Genomic DNA, 17820 nt, shown 5'->3' on the forward strand with positions numbered 1-17820 from the left:
TTATTTTATTTTTTTTTTCGACCCCCGCGCGGCGGCGGCGGCGGCCCGCCTCTCCCTTCGCAGCCCGTCGCCGCCGCCCCGCCATGGCGACATGAACCCGCCGGCCGCCGCCGCCGCCTCCCTCCTCTTCCTCCCGGCCCCGGCCATGGGGCCCGCCCGGAGCTGAAGAAGCCGCGGAGGAGCCCCCGGCGCCGCCGCCGCCCCGCCATGGGCTGCTGATGGCCGGGCCCCGCCGGGCACCCCGCCGCCGCGCAGGGGAGGTGAGGCCGGGCGGGAGCGGGGGGCGGGGGGCGGGGGCTCCCCTCGCGTCCCCCTCAGGCCCCAGGGTGCCCCTGAGGCAGCGCCCCCCGGGCCCAGCCTTTGTGCGAGTCGCGCCGGGCTGCGCCGGCCCGCTGCCGCCCCTGGGGGCAGGCGGGAGGCTCCATCTGAACGCGCAGCGCCGTGTTTACACGGGGCCGGGCGGCCGGAGCGGCGCGGGACTCGCTGCCAGCCCCCCCCCGCCTCGCAGGGGGCGGGAGGCCGTGCCCACCTCTCCCCCCGCACACGGGCTCTGCCGGCTGGGCAGCGGTTCGGCTCCAGCAGCGAGCCGCTCCGTCTCCTCCTCTCTTGGGCTCGCTGTCAGAGCCCTGCAGATGACCCAGGTTTGCTCTGACAGGAGCTTGGCCGCCTTGCGGGGCTGGGGGTGGCTCGCCCCCATCCCCAGGGCGTGGGGCTGCACGGCCCCTGGTGCGGGATGTGGGAAGCCGATCTTCTGGCCTCGCCCCAGCAGGAGCTGAACTTCCACATCTATCTATACTTCAGCTTACCCTGCATCCCTACTCAGAGCTCGCGTATAGTTTGGTATTCGGCAGAACCCATCTCAGACGCTCCTTTCACCACGGCCCTCCTGCCTTCTTCCTGCTCTGTATGTTCTGGTGCATTTAAAGTTTCTCCAAGGTGGCTTCTGTCCCAGCGTTGTTGCACGACTGACAGATGTTGCTCTGTCTTTGCACAAAAGGTGCTGTTGTGAGGATGCCTGCTGGGGCCGGGCTTTCCCGCTGTCCCACGGGGCTGCAGCCGGCCCCCTTGGATGCTCCCGAAGCTCTGCATTAGGGAAGCAGCTGTAGCTCACCCGTCCCTAATCCTGCACCCCAGAGGCTGTGGCACGGCTTTGTATGAGGAAACAGGCAAGCCAGGGGTTGGGACCTAGGTTTTTTGGGGCAGCGTGGCACCCACAGCTATGTGGCTGCCATCTTACATTAACACTGCGGTGCAGTCAACGTTTTCCTTCCGAAATGTGTCATCTCCCTGCTCTCAGATTATTTATCACAACAATTCAGACAGACCTACTGGTTTAAATACACATTAGTCCAAATGTGAGGCCACTTGATGTCTTTGCATATCATTGCCCTGGGATAAACTTTTCAAGTCCATAGCTGGACCCAGGCATTTGCAGCTTGTAGCATCACCCCTGTAATTTCAGTCTCTCATGTTTTCCCCTCTCACCTGCTCCCCAGCTTACCTTGCACAGGCAAAGGAGCGAGAACACGCGCAGCATTGGTGTGGTGCTTCTTTCAGCACACGTCCCTCCCAGGGGCCACACAGAGGGTGCTTTCCTTTGCACATCCACAGCAGCACCCTGCTAAAAAGCAGCAGCTAAACATGACCTCACGCTGAACTGGATTTTCAGGAGCACCTGTATTTGCAGGTTTAATCTTCGTGTTTTTCATGTGGTGCTTTTTAGGAAGTGAGATTTGGTGCAGCTGTCACACAGGTATAAATTATATCTTTAACCTGGGTGACCGAGGAGGCGCACAGCCTGCCGTTTGTTTCGCACTGCTCTGTAGCCTTCTGGAGAGGAGTTCAGTACAGGCTGAGCAGGACTAGTGGCTTCACCAAAACTAGTCACAGCGTTCTCACTGCCGAATGACCACCCTTAGGACTTGGTTGCTTGAGCAAGGAGCAAGTTCTGGTTAGAAATCGTGCATCTCCAGACGGAGTGAAACCCAACCATGGGACCCAAAGGTCCTCTTGTGACCAGGGACAAACTGCAGCACTCCCCTGAGCTCCCAGGGCTTCCGGTGGGGCCGAGGATGCCACACACCCAGCTGCTGTCACCTGCTCCTACAAAGCAGCAGGAAACCCATCAAGGAGGTGGATTTCAAGGGGGTTCTGGTTCACTGACAATAGAGAATAGTTTCTTTCAGCATTCAGGACAATAATAGCTATTTTCAAAGGCCAAAAAAGCAAGATGAAGTCACTCAGATGTAAGGAAAATATCGGGTGTCTCCCTTTTGAGTACAAGGCAGATGCAGTCTCAAATTTTCCCTTCCCGTGTGTTTGCTAACTGCGAACATTACCAACACCGTTTTGGTAGCCATAAAGGGGATTTGCACTCGGTATGCAATAAACTCCCCTACAAGCTCCCTGACGAATAACATGTTACTGCAGATACTCTGTTTTGCTCAGCAGCCCAGACATCAAACGCGCTCTGTGCCGGGATGATGGGAGGTACCGCAAGACCCGTTTGCCAGAGGCTGTGCCTTTTGGTGCGCTGCTGCCGTACACAGATCCTGGCCGTTTGCAGGGGTAGCTCTTGGCTTCACTGGTCTCTTGGCTTGATCCCCCAGATCTTCAACACTTACCTTCCCACTGTAATTTTGACTGTAAACCTTGGGGTTTAACTGCTCATGACGGCTGCCAAGCAGCTGAAAAGCCGGCTTCCTTTAAGGACACAACTGCCGTAACAGCATTGCCATCAAGCGCAGCGCAGCCTCCCTTCAGGGAAGAGCCACAAACGTGCCTGTACGTGTGATAGCAGCGAAGGGGGACTCTGCACAACGTGCTCTGCAGGGGCTGGACATGCTGTTTTCTTCATCAATACCCAGGGTTTCTTCTCTGAGCTTGTTTTGGGCTGAGGATTCTTGGTTTTAGGTCCAGAATCAGGGATACTGAGGCTATTAAATTCATGCTGGTTGGGCGGGAGAGATGAGCCTGTGCCATCCTATTTTGTGGACAACTGGAATTAGGTCCTTTTCTATATTGTCTCAACAAGAAGCTAATTAGACAGCAAGCTTATGCTCCTGGAGGATAATTAAGCTTTATAACTGTGGGTTCTCTTTGGTTAATGAGAAAGAGGAGACAGTACCCTCAGAGCTCAAGAATGCTGCTCCGCAGCTACTGTGCTGCACCTCATAATTGATCTATTGTTTCTACAGCAGATAATTTCTCATTTCCTCATAATTACCTCTTTTTAGTGCCTCGCACTGTATCCTGGTATTAGCTGTAATCACTGATAATTTACCCTGAAGCCAATCAGAGTCTGCAGAGCAAAATATTGGCCTTGGTGAGCACTTATGCTTTCAGATAACATTTTCTTTTGTTGTTGTCGAGGGGAATCGAGCCATTGTAGTTGCATGTTTTTTTGGATGTGGGTGTTGAACTGGGTAAGAACTTGTTTGGTTTTGTTGCTGTTCATTTGTGTTAATGACTGCTTCCAAAAGACAAAGCGCTATCACTGAGTCCTGTTCCAGCCTTTTTGCCCACGGAGGCATTGTATTTATTTGGTTTCGGGGGATTTTATTGTGCAAAAGGTGGTGCGTGATGCCTTGCATCCTGAAAGCCTGTCGGCCCTTGTCTGCAGAGAGTTAGCTTGTATAAGCAGGAAAGCCTCTGGCCCTGTTTTCTGAAGTTGCCGCTCGCTCTTAGACTTTGTGAGCTTGATTTTCCTCAGAGTGACTTCCTCCAGCTCCCTGTGATTTAGAAGAGGTTACGCTGGCAGTGGGAGAAGCGGATCGTGCTCTGCATGTGTTGCCTTTCCTTTGAGGAGGCTAGCAGCGAGACATTACATAATGCCAGGTTTGGTTTGCTGCCCCCCCCCCCCCCTTTTTAAAAGCTTCCTGCTCTGCTTTCAGCATTTGCAGAGGCTGTGTGTGCCTGCAGAACTGATGAGCTGCTCCGTGCACACAGCTGCATCCTCACCACTGCTGAGCCTGAAGCCTACAAAACCCAGGCTGGCTGGGGTGGGCAGGGATCTCTGGAGGCCCAGCTCCCTCTTTTCTGAGAGGAGGGATGCTCCGGTCCCTTCATCACGGTGGTGGCCCTTGGCTGGAAACCCCCCCAGTAGCTCTGGCCATGGGGGTCCCAAATCTGGGGCCTCACCTGGGGTACACCACTCATTACCACAGTGCCACAGATCACCTGCTGGGCCCAGCTGGTGGCTGGTTTTTAGGCCACCTCACTGCTCTTCCAGCTGCTCCCTCCAGGGTCTTATCCCTTGGGACTCCGCGGAGCAGATCTTTGAGAGGCCAAAGTCTGCTCTCCTGAAATCCCAGGTTGTGAGCTTGCTTCTTCCCCTTCTCCCTGCCCTTAGGATCCTGAGCTCCACCATCTCACGGTCACTGCAGCCAAGGCTGCCTGGGAACTTCATGTCCCCTGTGAGCCCCTCCTTGCTGGGGGACACGAGGTCCAGCAGAGCTCCTCTCCTTGCTGCTTCTCCTGTCACTTGGCCAGGAGGTTGTCAGTGCACTCCAGCAACCTCCTGGATTGCTTATTCCCTGCTGTGTCACCTCCCCAGCAGATGTTGGGGTGGTTGAAGTCCCCTCACCTTCCCATCCTGGCCTTCCTAAAGGAACCTGGGTCACTCCGCTGCAGCACTCCAGCCACCCCCACAGGATCACAGCCCCGCAGCAGGGCCCGCATCTCCAGCTCCTCACCTTTATCTCCCATGCTCCATGCGTGGAGTACAGGCACCTCCAGGAGGCACCACAGCTTGTTGGTTTCCCAGAAAGGGTTTGGGGCATTTCTCCATAAGGGTACCTTGTAGGAACCTCCTCGTTCACGTGCTAGTGCTGGAGGTGACTCCACTTCAGGCCCATTTTATTGAAATGCCATCAGAAAGTCACCCATTACGGTCACTCACCTTTTTTCCTGGTGGTCTTGTACAGCCCAGATCCTGCGCTTGACGGCACACCTGGTTCCCCCACAACCCTGAGGGTGGTGAGCCTGTTTTGTACTTGGGAACCCTTAGGTGGCTGCCAGCAGGAAATCCTGCATCTCCCTTCTGTCCGTGTGCCTGTCCCAAGCTCGGGCTGCTTCGGAGCCTTGGTCCTCACAGGGGCTGCTGCTCCCACACCTGCCAGGGAAGGGCCATACCTGAGCCCCTCCAGTGGTGCAGAGCTAGCAGCCCCCTTCTCCACACTCACCCTACAAAGCGGCTGTGCTCTACAAGCCGCCCTCTTATATAGGCTTCTCCCAAGCACTGGCTAAGGGGTGCTTGACCCTCCCTAATCAGGGGCAGCTCGTTACGCTCGTTAGAGCTTCCTCTGACCCGCAGCCTTGTGGCTTCTCTCACCTCCTTCCCCAGCAGCAGCAGCCACCTCTGCCTTTCTTACGGGGTCCCTGGGCATTCCCTGATGAGCAGGGGCCTTGTCCCCACGAGGCCCCACAGTCGGGTGTCACTCGGTGTAGTCACGTCCCTGGCCTGGCAGCACGTCTCTCCGAGGATGGAGATCTGCGTGCCAGGCAATAGCGGGGCCGATCCCTACCAAAACGTTCGCCTGAGCCCTGCGGCTGACTTTAATAAGCACTGTGAGGAGTTTATGTCTTCAAGAGGCATCTTGCATGCCTATCAGCGGCCAGATGATGAGCCCGCAGTGCTAAAGGAGTATAGAATGTAAGCATTTCTTTTGCAGGCATTCATAAAATGGCATAGAGGGGGTTTGGTTCGCTAGGGTTTTGTTTTTGCTTAATTTAATCCATGCAGGCAAAGAGCCTCCATCAGTTAATAACTTCTCCTTTGATTTTTAGGTTCAAATAAACCAAAATCTCAAAGCAGAACTCATTAAAGTATATTGAGTTTCATCTCCTCTTTGCATCAAACACATACGTTATGCAGCTGGAGCCTCCCTCCTAGGGCTGGATCCTGCATTCACCTTTCATCCGCAGTTGGCTTGGGATGTTGCCACGCGGTGCCTCAGAAGGGGACGGAGCTTGATTGAAGCAGCCTGTTTGCATCACCCGGCGCGCTGTGGCACAGCACAGTTTAAGCCATCGGCTACCAAAGGCCTTTCTGGGCACATGCTGCTCGGACTCTTGGCCGAGACAAAACGGAGCTGCAAACCTCGTCCTGCGTTTTCAGCAGGCGTCATTGGAGAAGGGGTAGGGCAGGAGGGATCTGGAAGCATGCCTGCCTCCCAGGGGAAAGAATGGGGACATTGTCTGCGAGTTCAGGCAGGGGTTCATCTCCTGCCTTGCTTTTCAGAAGTCCCTACCACGGGAAATGTCATTTCAGCGTCCCTTAAATAGGGAAACGCTTGTATCAATCTCGAATCCTCGAGATGTTTGGAGAAGTTCTTAAATTTGGAAAGCCAGCACTAAAATGAGGTCACATTTGTTTACACTCCATGGAAAAATCTGGTTGGAGGAAAAGAAGTGGCGAGTGTGTGATGTACATGAGCTTGCCTGAAAGATGCTGCCAAAATATCTTACAGACTTCCCTTTGTAGCAGGTTGTGGGAGTTAGCTCTGGGTGAGTCATGCAGACAAATGGCAAGGGCTCTCTTCATTTCTAGCCCGAATAAAATCGCCTCTTTCGGAATTTAGGTCTGTTGGCTGCTTACACACAAGCCGACACGCCGCTTGGTAAAGGTGCGCTATCGTATACCTGTGGGATGCCTGCGTTTGAGATCCCTACATTTCTCTGGGGGAAATTAATTTTAATTTTAATTCATTCCATGGAAGTCAGCTCATCACTGCCCATCCACTTGCTTATTGAGATGGTGAAATTTGAAACTGCATCCCCAAACATTTTTCCCCCGGTCACTTAACTTGGAAACGCTCACATATATTGTCTCACATCTCCATCCAGCTATTTCCACTAACCAGGCTACAGCACGCCTTACTTTCCACAAGTCAAACAGCTGAGTGTTGCTCTTAACCCCTGCCTGTCCTCCGCAGCTATCCCTTCTTGTGCTTTGGCAAGTTGAAAGGGCAGAAAGCTGGGCATTGATTTCCAGCAGTGAGGCATTCACGGGAGCGTTGTCCTCTTAGGGTTGTCATCCATGATGAAAAAGATGTAAAGACTGTAAAGGACGTGTATGCCTGCTGATTTTTCCCTCTCAGACCTAGGCATCGCTGTAGATATCTCCTCCTGCCTGGAGCAAATTGTGAGGAAGGAGTTAAGCCGAGAGAAAGCCCCAGATGCTAAAATTAACATCCATCCCACCCCCCGCCCACAGCTTTGAAATTTCTAATCACAACTCGCAGGGAGATGGTTCCTTCTAGCAGTGCACACTACGTTTCGATCGCTGGGAATCACAGATGGCCGGCTGGAGCTCGGAGGGGCTCAGTCTCCTTCCTCTCCTCCTTCTGCTTCGCCGTCCTCCCCCACCCCGAAAAGTCTTGTTTTCGGGTCATCTGTAAGATCGTGTTATTGCTCGCTGCAGCCGAAGCAGATTTGGCTGCTGGCTGCTGAAAATACTGACGAGGTCTGCAGAAATGCCCGTGGTGGTTGAGCTCTGTTGGAATAACCCCTCCTGCCCACAATGCCCACCTGGCTTTATATGCAAAATAAAGGCAATAGCTCTTAGGCTGTCTCACATCCTAGAAATCTTGTCCTTTATTATTATTCTTTGTTTCTGAAATGATCTATGACAAAAAAACCACTGCAAAACAAAAGAGGTTTTCATAATTGCCCTGAACGATTTTGGTGATCCCATTCACAGTGCATGGCTGTTACATTGGCACAGCAGAGCTGCGGCGAGGCAGGGACGATGAGGAGCCGAACGCCGAGCTTGCTCTGCCAGGATAATTCAGGGTAATTCGTTCCTCCGCTGCACCTTTTGTCTGCAAGAGCCGCCTTCTGCTGGCAGTGCAAACGATCACAAAGCCTACAGATCAGCTGCGTTGCCTCCTGCACGAGCACCCCCCCCCCGCCCCAGCCCAAAAAGCGGCTGGGTGGCCGGCTGCCCCAGTTCCAGTGAACACCAAACTGCTTCCGAAAACCGCAGCCTGCAGCGCTCAGCAGCGTGCGGCTCGGGGAGGCTGAAAGCACTCTTCAAGGAACGTCAGCTGGGAGCTTGGATCAAGCAGGGACATCTTCGCGAGATGGGTTACGTTCTATGGCCCCAGTCGGTGTGTGTTTAATGGACAAGCTGGTGACTTTGATCCCTCTCACAGTGAAAACCTCCTGCCAGAGATTTGACTCTCGAATTTCAGAGCAAGATGCAGCCTGCAGCATGCGGCTTTGCTCACAGGAGACATCAAACCGAAGCCGATGCATTCACTTGGCTCCCTTCCCTCTTCCTAACTTTCCAACTGTTCTTTAAGACATGTGAGTGGAGCCACTTGACCTTCCACTAAAGATTAAGAAACTGAGAGCTCTTTGAACAGTGGCTTCAAAACTCCCAAAGTGACCACAGAAACAAAACCACCCCGGAGCCTGAGTTTTATTTTATATCAGGTAAACGGAGGCAGAAAGCGGGGGCGAGTTAGTCTGTGGCGGCCTCATCTGACTGTCACAGCTTCTCCTTCTCCTGCAGCTGTGGGGCTCTGGAGCAGGTAGTTGCAGAACTGCATACACGTAGGGCATGCTGTAATTTTTTTTTATTTTAATGGTGTGCATTTATCTGATTAAGAGCTATGTAAATTTAGATGCAAACAAGCTTCAGCCCTCGGGGTGCTTGGCGACTTGCCTGGTGTGCTCTCGGTGCTGGAAAAGTCTGCACACCACTCTCGCTCCAAGGAAAACTTTCAAGCGCGTCACTCTTCTTCTTTTTTTCCTTATAAAGGTTATTGTGCCTCAGCCCTCGCTGGTTTACCTCCCTGCTGCAGAAAGGAAAGGTTATTTTCTCCTCTTTTCCCATTGCCATCACTGCTTGTGACGCTGACCGGCCACTGCAGCCCAGGGAGAGCCTTGGGAGGGATCGGGGTAGCAAAGGGACGTTTTCTGGAAAGGTCTCTGGAGCCAGCCCCATGGCCCAAACTGGGAAAAAAGACAGGAGCAAGACCAGGATGTGCCCAGAGGACTGGGAAACCCATTTCTGTCGTAATTACAGTGGGACCAACCGTCTGTCACAGCAGAAGAAAGCACCTGAGGACACTGGCTTTGGCCTGCAATTTTTCTCGCGAACCTTGAGGAGGGGTTACTTAGTCCGCAGGGATAATTAACTCGCCATTTTGGGGCCGGTGGGGGCGGTTTTGAGACACTGCAGAGCATTTCCAACTGGTCAGGAGTCCTGATCCAAGGCGTTCCCTCCAGCCAAAAATTCGTGTATGGCCCCATTCACCTCGGGCCCTTACACTGAGGGGCTAGAAAGCTTCTCAGGGCTGGGCCGAGCTAGTGCTGCCTCGCCCATCCTCAAGGAGAAGCATTTTTTTTGTAAAAGCCAAGTAAAGAGGGGTTTCTGTTCAGGACCAAAGGCCTCAAAGTTTATTTTGCCACTTAAAATCTACATGGCTGTGAGTGGGACTCGAGTGCTGCTCTGCACCTCGTGCAGGTTCCGTGTGAATGTTGACTTCACCTTTGTGAAGTGACAGAAGTGGTAGCTCTGCACGTCCCTTAAACCTGCAGTGACACCGGACCTTCTTTTGTTCAGAGCTGTTGTTGTCATCTACAGCAAGTCAAGTCTCTTTGTTTTCATGGCGAACTTTGCTTATTTTCTCTTTTTCAGCACATTGCCTTATTTCCTGTAAATGCGGCGTAAGCTGTTGCATTAGTAGGCTGCTCTTTATGAAATACCCTGGTTAGGATTTGGCCAATATTCACCTGTTTCAGATTTCATAAGAGCTCACAAAAGGAATTGAAAGTTTAAGTAACTTTCCCATGGATTTACCCTTCAGGGCAGAATTGTTTTGCCTAAGTGATTTAATACCGTCAAGAAATGTGCAGACAGAGTAATGGCAGGAAATATTAGCGCAACTTGAATAACCTTTTCAATCGGATCATCTTCTCTCTCTTTAAAAGTACAAGGTGGAATCTTAGAAAAAAACTTCTCTGTGTTTTGTTTTTAATTTCCAAGTTAGAGGTTCGTGGTGCATTGTTAATGCTCAGGCAGGCTGATGGGGGGCCAGGAGAGCCCCTTTAGGGGCTCTTCTGTGAGAAACTACAAACCGTACTGCAGAGAGGGAAAACATTGCTCTTTTGGTTGCGCTTCGGCTCGTAAATCATTCAAATTCCCAAACAAACATCGCTCTGTTTTGCACAGGACTTGCCATGGCTGAGGAAAGTAACGAGACTCCGGGGCCAGGATGTCGGACAAACGTGTGAACGTCAGTCACAGCTTCCTGGGCCAACTGGTTTTAACTTAAGGGGGCTGGGGCCAGGGCAGCCAACTCTCTGACATCCCCTTTGGGTTTCCTTGGGAGGGTTTGCCAAGTGCTGGGCTGGTCGCTGTCTGCGTTACAGACGAGCCTCTTCCAGTCCCTGCAGCTTCAGTCACCTTTGTGCTTTCTTTTGCTCTTTTTACCAGGTGGGCACGGCTCCGCATCTCACCAGGCTGTCTTTGGTTTTGCAGGTAGCTGTATCCAGCTGGGTGGCAGGTGGATCCAAGGGTTACCATGAAGTTTTCAGGACCCCTGGAGAGCCAGAGGTTGTCTCTCCTTCTGGAGACGGCAATCTCTAGGGAAGCTCAAATGTGGAAAGCACATGTGCCGAAAATTCAGCCCAATCAGGTAACGTCTCTTCTTCACACCCTTCATCTCGGTAAAGGCATGAATGAGCGTGTCCTCCGGTGTATTTTTGGGGAACAACTCGGGCTGTTGCATGGGGGGTCACCTTCTGCCTGAGACTGGGAAATTCGCCTCTGAAACGAGCGGGTGCTTTTCCCTGCGAGGGACAGACCCGCAGTCGGGGTGCAGGACACGCGGCCTGTGAAAGCACGTACGTGTACTGGTGTAATTAAACTCATTTCACAAAGTGCCTGGATTAATTAACACACATTTCTAGCGGGCACCAGCTCTGCAACGGTTCTGAGAAGCGGCTTCATGCTCTTGGACTGAGTTCACTACTAACAGTGCTGAAGTGCTGGTCGCTTTCCACACAAAGCGACGTCTTGTCCCATGAACCATTGCTGCTTGCCTAGCTCGGGCATCCTCCTGCAGCAGCACATCCATGGGGAAGGCCTGGCTTTGCCACCTTGTCTTTCTCTGCTGCGAATCAACCTAGGCGTGTGGGGCAGGCGGTAGCTGTACTGACTCGGGCCGGATGAGGGTCCGACTCGGCACGGCACTGCCTACTTCAGGAAGAGCCCTGGTCTGTGGTTCAACCTCCTGCCCAAATTTTGGGACAAGGCCAGCTAAGAGGTTGGGCCAGGATGCCCACTGCTTTATCCAGCCTGAATTGCGTTTGCGCTCCTTGCAGAGCCGGCATCTGTCTGGTGCGTGCACTCAAAAACGCCTGTGAGCTCCATGAGGTTTGTTTAAAACAGAGTGTGAAATGAGAGGACAGTTGATGAGAAATGAGAGTTAACCTCAGTGTTTCTGCAGCACTACTGCTGGTGTGGACAGAAATAACCCCGCTGATCCAGGGTTGCTCGTATTGATTCGCACGAAATGTTCGCACGATCAAGTATGTCAGCCAGCGCTTGTCAAAGCTAATCAGTGCCGCGGTCGGTTTTCCTGCCTGGCAAACAAGACACTGCTGCAGTTCTCTAGGAACAAATACGTTTTTAAAGGCTCAGCGTTAGTTTTGTTAGTCCACAGTTAGGTTTCCAAACACGTGACCTGGTTGTCAGGGGTGTTGAGGACACTATTTGCGGCTGTCTTCAGGCCCCATACGATGTAGGACCCTGGTTTATGGTGAACCAGCAACTATCACGGAAGGAGATAAGATTATAGTACAACGAGACAGCTAGGGACGCACAGAGCGTAACCGAAGCAGATTCTTGGGCAAAGATCTCACAGGGACGAAACCATCCTGCCCTGGTGACGTTGGTGCTGGTGGCCCAGAAGGCACGGCCGGCATCAGGCAGCCATCGCGGGGCCATACTATCACCCCGAGATGAGGGCCCGGCCCACGGCATACTGAGGCCTTTGTGTCCCTGCAGCTGAGTTTCCCCTTGTGCAATTTCACACGATTCCCACCTCCAAAACTGTTGTCGTTGCACTGCCTACATGTCAGTTCAGGTGTCGAGGTAACAGCTAGAATGCCCCAGTATTAAGTGTCTTCTGGCAGTAAATCATTAAATTGCAATGAAATTTCTGGGTGCACGTGTATAAAATACACGGAGGTCAGCTTTAAGGGAGAACATAAACACAGCCGTCAGCTCTGGGGAAATCCTGGCTTGCTACGCCAGTCGTTGAGAACCCTGCCTCTGTAGTCACGTAAAATGCTTCTTTCTGTTCCTCCAGTTCTTGACACCCGGCTTTCCAAATTGTCACGTGTTCCTTCCCTGGTACAGTACACATTTTGGCAACGCTGCAATCACTGACGCTCAGTGTGAATTACCTGTTTTCTGTAGTAGCTGGAAGAAGGTCACAGTCCCTAACATCTATTTCTCTTCTGAGGACTTCTGCAGTAGCCTAAACCCTCACTTGTATGAAGCTGCTGTTTATCTCCCATGACAGTCAAGAGATCCGCGTCCCTGCGTGTATCAGATCTGGCAGCCTGAAGCACGTGTAACTTTCCATTCCTTGCTGCAAAGGTAGACTGACTACGGGCTGAGTTTTAACAGAGTCATCTGGTTTGCAAATGAGAAAACGTGAGTGCCTGTGCAAGTAAACCAGAGATCAGATTGGAGGTACGCCACAAGTATTTTTTCAGGAGGAAGCTTTCTGTTTTGACTCTTTGGGAGACATTTTTTGTTTCTAGTGTTTAAAAACAAAAATTTGGTTTCTAAATATGTGCTAGAGTTGAGATCTTTGAAAGGAAGAAAGAAACCCTTGGGTACAGGAACAGGAAGACGCTTTACACTTTTAGTACAGGATGCAGAATCCGTTGCGGACTTCTGTCTTGATAGTGCACATGATTTCTTGTGTTTAGTTTTCAGTTTTTGTCTGAAAGCTCCCATTCCCTAATGGTATGTGTATTTCTTTTAGCTTTCCTCTTTTAGATGTACACTGCTGGCTCCAACTATTTGCAGTATATCAAAGCCAGATGTCACAGGGGCTTTTCAGCCTCAAAAAGCAGGTGGGCTGAGTTTGGAACCCTCCCAGTGCTTCTGAATCTATTTGGTTGTTGTTTTTTTTTTTTCTTTTTCTTTTGGGTTATACAATATGCAGATGACATTCAGAAGTTTTCACGTGATTAAAGCTTGGGAAATCAAGCAGTAAAGACTGGTCAAAGGTTGATTTCTGCATGTTACCAAGTAACTTTGCAGCAGAGAGGTGTGTAAGCCAAGATCTTTATTTTTATTTAGAAGTACACTTTTATCGTTTCTCCTTTGCTGCTTGTTCCGTTTCTTTCTGTCCTTTTGTTTGTCCCCTGTACACCCTGAGGAACCAGGAGACCTCAGTTTACTCAGTTTTTCCACCGCCTCACCACGTGCCCTTGGGTAGGTCTTTTAACCTTCTTTCTGGTGCCCGTTTGTCCCGCGGGTGAATCGCAGACTGACTGACCCACCAGTCCGGGGAAACAAGGTGAGCTGACCGCGGTCAGCTCTCCTGGTGCGCTGCGCAGTAACCGCTCCGCCCGGAGTTTGTGCGTTAGTGTGCAGATGAGGGAGGCTGCGCTGCCTGAGCTCCTTGCTGCCCCACTGGGCCTTACGCACACCCTGCAGGTCACCACTTCTGAAACCGGTCAGGAGGAGAGCACCTCGAATTCCCAGCTGGTACGAGCGGGAAGCAACCCAGTGGGCCTGGCTGGGGGTCACTGGTGTCAAACGGGCGCTCCCGAGAGCCAAATAGGCACCGATTTGGCTGTGATGTTTGCTGCTGCCCTTTTCTGAAGCCTCCCAGTCCTGATAAAGGTCACCTACTTGCTCCCAGATGGGCCTGCAGCAGGAACAGGCAGAAACAAGTAGGGGAAAGAGCAAAACGTCTCTGTCTGGGACAGCAGACAGAAAAGAAAAAAAAATTATCAGGTAAGGTGTTTTTCTTAGATTAAGCAGCAATAATATTGAGTCATGTTTGAGTTCAGAGAGAATATTTTTTTTAGACTGCATTTTCCAGAAGTCCTGAGGTGTTCTTACAGCCGATTTGTGCTGTGCAAGCACCGTGGAGCCCGAGTCATGACCTCTGGCCCTCCTGTCTCGTACTGCAAGCGTGCGGCAGGCCCTGCCACAAGGAGGTTGGGGTGTCGGTCAGTGGGGAGCAGATCAGCTCTGGGTGCTTCTCGCCATCGCCAAGGCCTCACCAACATCTGATGGTCCTGTTGGGGTCCTCAGCTTTCACGTTTTGATGTGGTGCAGGCAGGGCTCGGTGCATGCAGCAGCCCATCCCTTGCTCCAGCCGATCTCCCGGGGGCCGGAGGTGTTTGCAGGTGGAGGAGCAGAAGGAGCTGCGGAAACCTCGTCATTATTTTATGGCAGTGCCAAGCAGGGGGAAGCTGGATGGAGCCGGAGGAAGGGAGCACAGTTAAAGAGCAGAGCTGAATCCTGCTGCAGGAGCATTCAGCCTGCCACATTATACAGCACTGTCGGTCCCCAGCACAGGGCAGGTGAAGAGAGAGCCGTGAGCAAACGGCTGTAATCATGTGGGGCAGTTTGAAAGCATTATTTTAAGGCAATGCAGCAGCAGCACTGCGCCTCTTCACTCTCAGCGCAACCCCGTCGGGCACTTGGCACAAAAGAGTCCTGCCTGTGCGCCACAGGGTTGTCCCTGCAGAGCAAACCGGCGCTGAAATCCCCTGTGTGCCGTGCAGCTGCCTGCTGGCTTCCTGCTGGGGGCGAGCCAAGCGGCGCCTCTGCAAATAGCTGCACAGATATTTGGCCAGAGGAGAGCTCTTGGGCACCTGCATGGGCTCGGGCTGCTCTGGGAGAGGGGCTTGTCCTGAGGCCTGGGCCCCCGCCGTTTAATTTTCCCTAATTAAAACTTCTGCGTTAGGTCGTCGTGCTCTTCCACCCTGGAGATACGATCTACAACACAGACTTGTGGTGGCCAGACAAAGAGATGACCAGAGGCAGAGAGTGGCAGAAGATGTCTGTCGGAAAGCACCTCAAAACAAAGAGGAACTTTTGCTTTCCAGCCCAGAGGGACTTTTTTTTTACTTTCAACCACAGCCCTGTCTCATTTTTGCTTCTAATTTTGTATAACTCAAGGAACAGTGACCTCACAGCTTAATTAATTTTACAGTGCTGTATTTCTTACTCGTGATGCTAGGATGACAGATGTACACCTTTGGGTTAATGACTGATCCATCTGTCTAGGAAACTCAGTGGGAACAGTTCTCATTCCCTTGCCTGTCTCTTAAATCAGGCCGTAATGAACCGGGGAATGGTGCTGATGGGAGGAGGCTGGGCTTCACCACAGCTTTCTGCGGGAAGGAATTCCACCCCCTCGCCTTTAGCACGTAGATACTGGAGCAGAGCAGGGTCCCGCTGGCTGGGCGTCACAGCACAACAGAGCTCAGGGCTCACCTCTTTTCCTTTGCTCCCCCTGACAGCTTTTAAGAAGCCATATTTGGCTTTGAAGCCTTCCCCCTGTCGCGTGCTCCTGGATGGGTTCACCCTGCAGTTGTTCCGTTCAAGGACCGTGGTGCTCCGAGTGGGGCTGTTTGCTGTTTGGTTGAACTTTGTGTCTTGCTTAGAGACGCTCTGTTATTCAGTGGTTTAGGCTAAACACCTTTTTTTTTTCCACAAGGAAAGGACAGCTGCTACCAGGGGCTGGGTGTACATTGCTGTTCTTTCTGTTGTGGCCTCACCACTTAAAGCTAACACCCGAGTCCAAAATTTTGCCTTTTGGCCTCTCAGTGCCCACGAAGAGTGAGGCGACAGAAGGATGGCTCCTGGGAGGACTGAAGACTGGGCAGCAGCACAGCAAGATGATCTGAGGCCTCCTGCCGTGCTTCACAGATGCTGTTTTTAGGAGAAGGCACAACCTTTCGCCTTGGCAGGCAGAAGGAAGGCAGGGCTGAGCCAGGACATACACGGGCTGGAGCTGCTGAAGCCGATGCCTGGTTCTGCCAGCGGGGAGGGGAAGTGGATGGACCCCCCCCCCCAGGGTGCTAGGGCAAGGGGCACGGCTCTGCCGCCCCAGCCAGGAGCAGAAGAGATGCCATTTTCACCCCGGCTGCAGCAGATTCATAGCAAGAGGGGAGTAAGTTGTATAGTGTGTATGTAGTGCATAGGTGTGTATATATATCGTGTATAGTATAGGATATAGTTGTCTAGCAAGTAGGGGAGACAGGCCGGCGTCCTGTTGCTGCAGCAGTGGCGGTGCACCGCTCCCCTCGCTGACAAAGGGCCCAAGCCCGCCCTTGCTTCACCGGTGAAGCTGCTGGGCCAGGGCTGTGATTTAGGAGTCACGGGGAGGTTTTTAAATCATGTTTATTTTGTTCGATGGGATGGTTTCGGTTTGGCTTGTCACCGATAGACACACAGAGCTTACCTCCTGGATTCACCCAGCCACTGCATTTCCAAAATAATCCTTTAAGCTGCTAGAAACCTTTGAAGTCTGCAATACTGTCCAAACCTGGCTGGGGCTGTAAGCCCTTTTGTATGGCTTTGTCGCCTTCCTTTTAAAAATAGGTGCAATGAATAGAGTGGTGGGGAAGTTCGTCATAGCCACCACTCCTCGCTTTCCTGACAGTGTCTCAGGTTCACCTGTGCAGGCCTCGCTTTGTTACGTGCTAACTGTGTGCTACACGGCCAGCCAGTGTTTCACACACCGGTGTGCCTGTTTTCTCCCCAGAGACATTCTAGGTCCCAATCCCACTGCCCAAAAGAAGATGTTATTAGCAGAGCATTTAATAAACTCCTTACTGCTGTGCAGCGCATTCATTATAGCCCCAGTGAGCTTCCAGCTAGCATTTCTGGACCGAGCACAAGGCCGCAGGAGTTCTGCCCCTGGCAGGGCTCGGATTCTGCCCGTGAGCTGCACTCACGCTTTTAGACTCGTTATTGCTTGGAGTCGAGGACGCCGTTCTTCTCCCCTGACAAGTGCCGGGTGCTTTTTTAAAAAAGCCGCAGCAAGCCAGGTGGGTCCAGAGGTCCCAGCTGAGACCAGGGGGGCGTTTGGAGCTGGGCACAGTCCTGCTGACGCCGTCACACAGTCGGGGCTTCGGAAGAGAAAACAAGGCAGGGCTTTGTTCTCCTTGGGAGCACCTGAGGGAGCACTGAAGGCGCGCTGTGCAGGCAGAGGTAGTATCTCTGAGTATGACCAGCCAGTACAGCTGGAAGAAACGGCTTTTGATTACACAACCCTGTGTCTTTAGCCCAGATCACTGCCACAGTAGCAGTGTTACCACTTCAGTTTTTCCAAGGGAACTGTTGTGACCGCCTGTTGGTGGGACCTGTGCCTGTGCCCAGCAGTAACGCGGCCAGAGCCCGGAATTCAGCTCCAGGGCTTGAGCCTGGCTGCCCTCACCCCTTCTGTCCCACGTGGTGGTGGAGGGGAGCTCGGCACCGGTGGGAAATAAAGCACAGCGTGAGGATGGCGTGCTGCAAGCAGTAAGGTGTTAGCAAGGTGTGAAGCTGGCGTCCTTTTGGAGCTCCAGCTCTGCCTCCAGCGCTCTGCTTTCACAGTTCTCTGGGCTCCGAGGGAGTAGCTTCGGCAGAGCTGTGCGAGGCATATGGTAGGGAGCTTGGTGATGGACGGGGCCTGAAGTACTTCCTCTGCGTCAGTGCTGGGTGTTTCAGCTTCTAAAACTGTGCTGCTTTCCACCCCCCCTGCTATTGCTGGGCGGACAGCCCGGCCCAGCAGCGATTTCTGTTTGCGCAAGCCCTTCACTTTCTTTTCCACAGTAACC

The 17820-nt window shown here is 52.5% G+C and overlaps 1 protein-coding gene across 2 annotated transcripts in view; it reads left to right on the plus strand.

The window, feature by feature from the left end:
* The window catches only part of CCNI (cyclin I), a 26244-nt gene continuing 8424 nt past the window's right edge, over positions 1 to 17820 (plus strand). The window contains exons 1-2 of one of the 2 annotated variants that reach the window (XM_048055014.2): positions 1 to 260; positions 10493 to 10649. In XM_048055014.2, coding sequence (XP_047910971.1) covers positions 10536 to 10649 — 114 coding nt within the window. In that variant the 5' untranslated portion in view covers positions 1 to 260; positions 10493 to 10535. The remainder of the gene's footprint in view (positions 261 to 10492; positions 10650 to 17820) is intronic. The other variant, XM_048055013.2, reaches the window with a different exon arrangement.

This window comes from Anser cygnoides, chromosome 4 (assembly GCF_040182565.1).
Source record: "Anser cygnoides isolate HZ-2024a breed goose chromosome 4, Taihu_goose_T2T_genome, whole genome shotgun sequence".
NCBI lineage: Eukaryota > Metazoa > Chordata > Aves > Anseriformes > Anatidae > Anser > Anser cygnoides.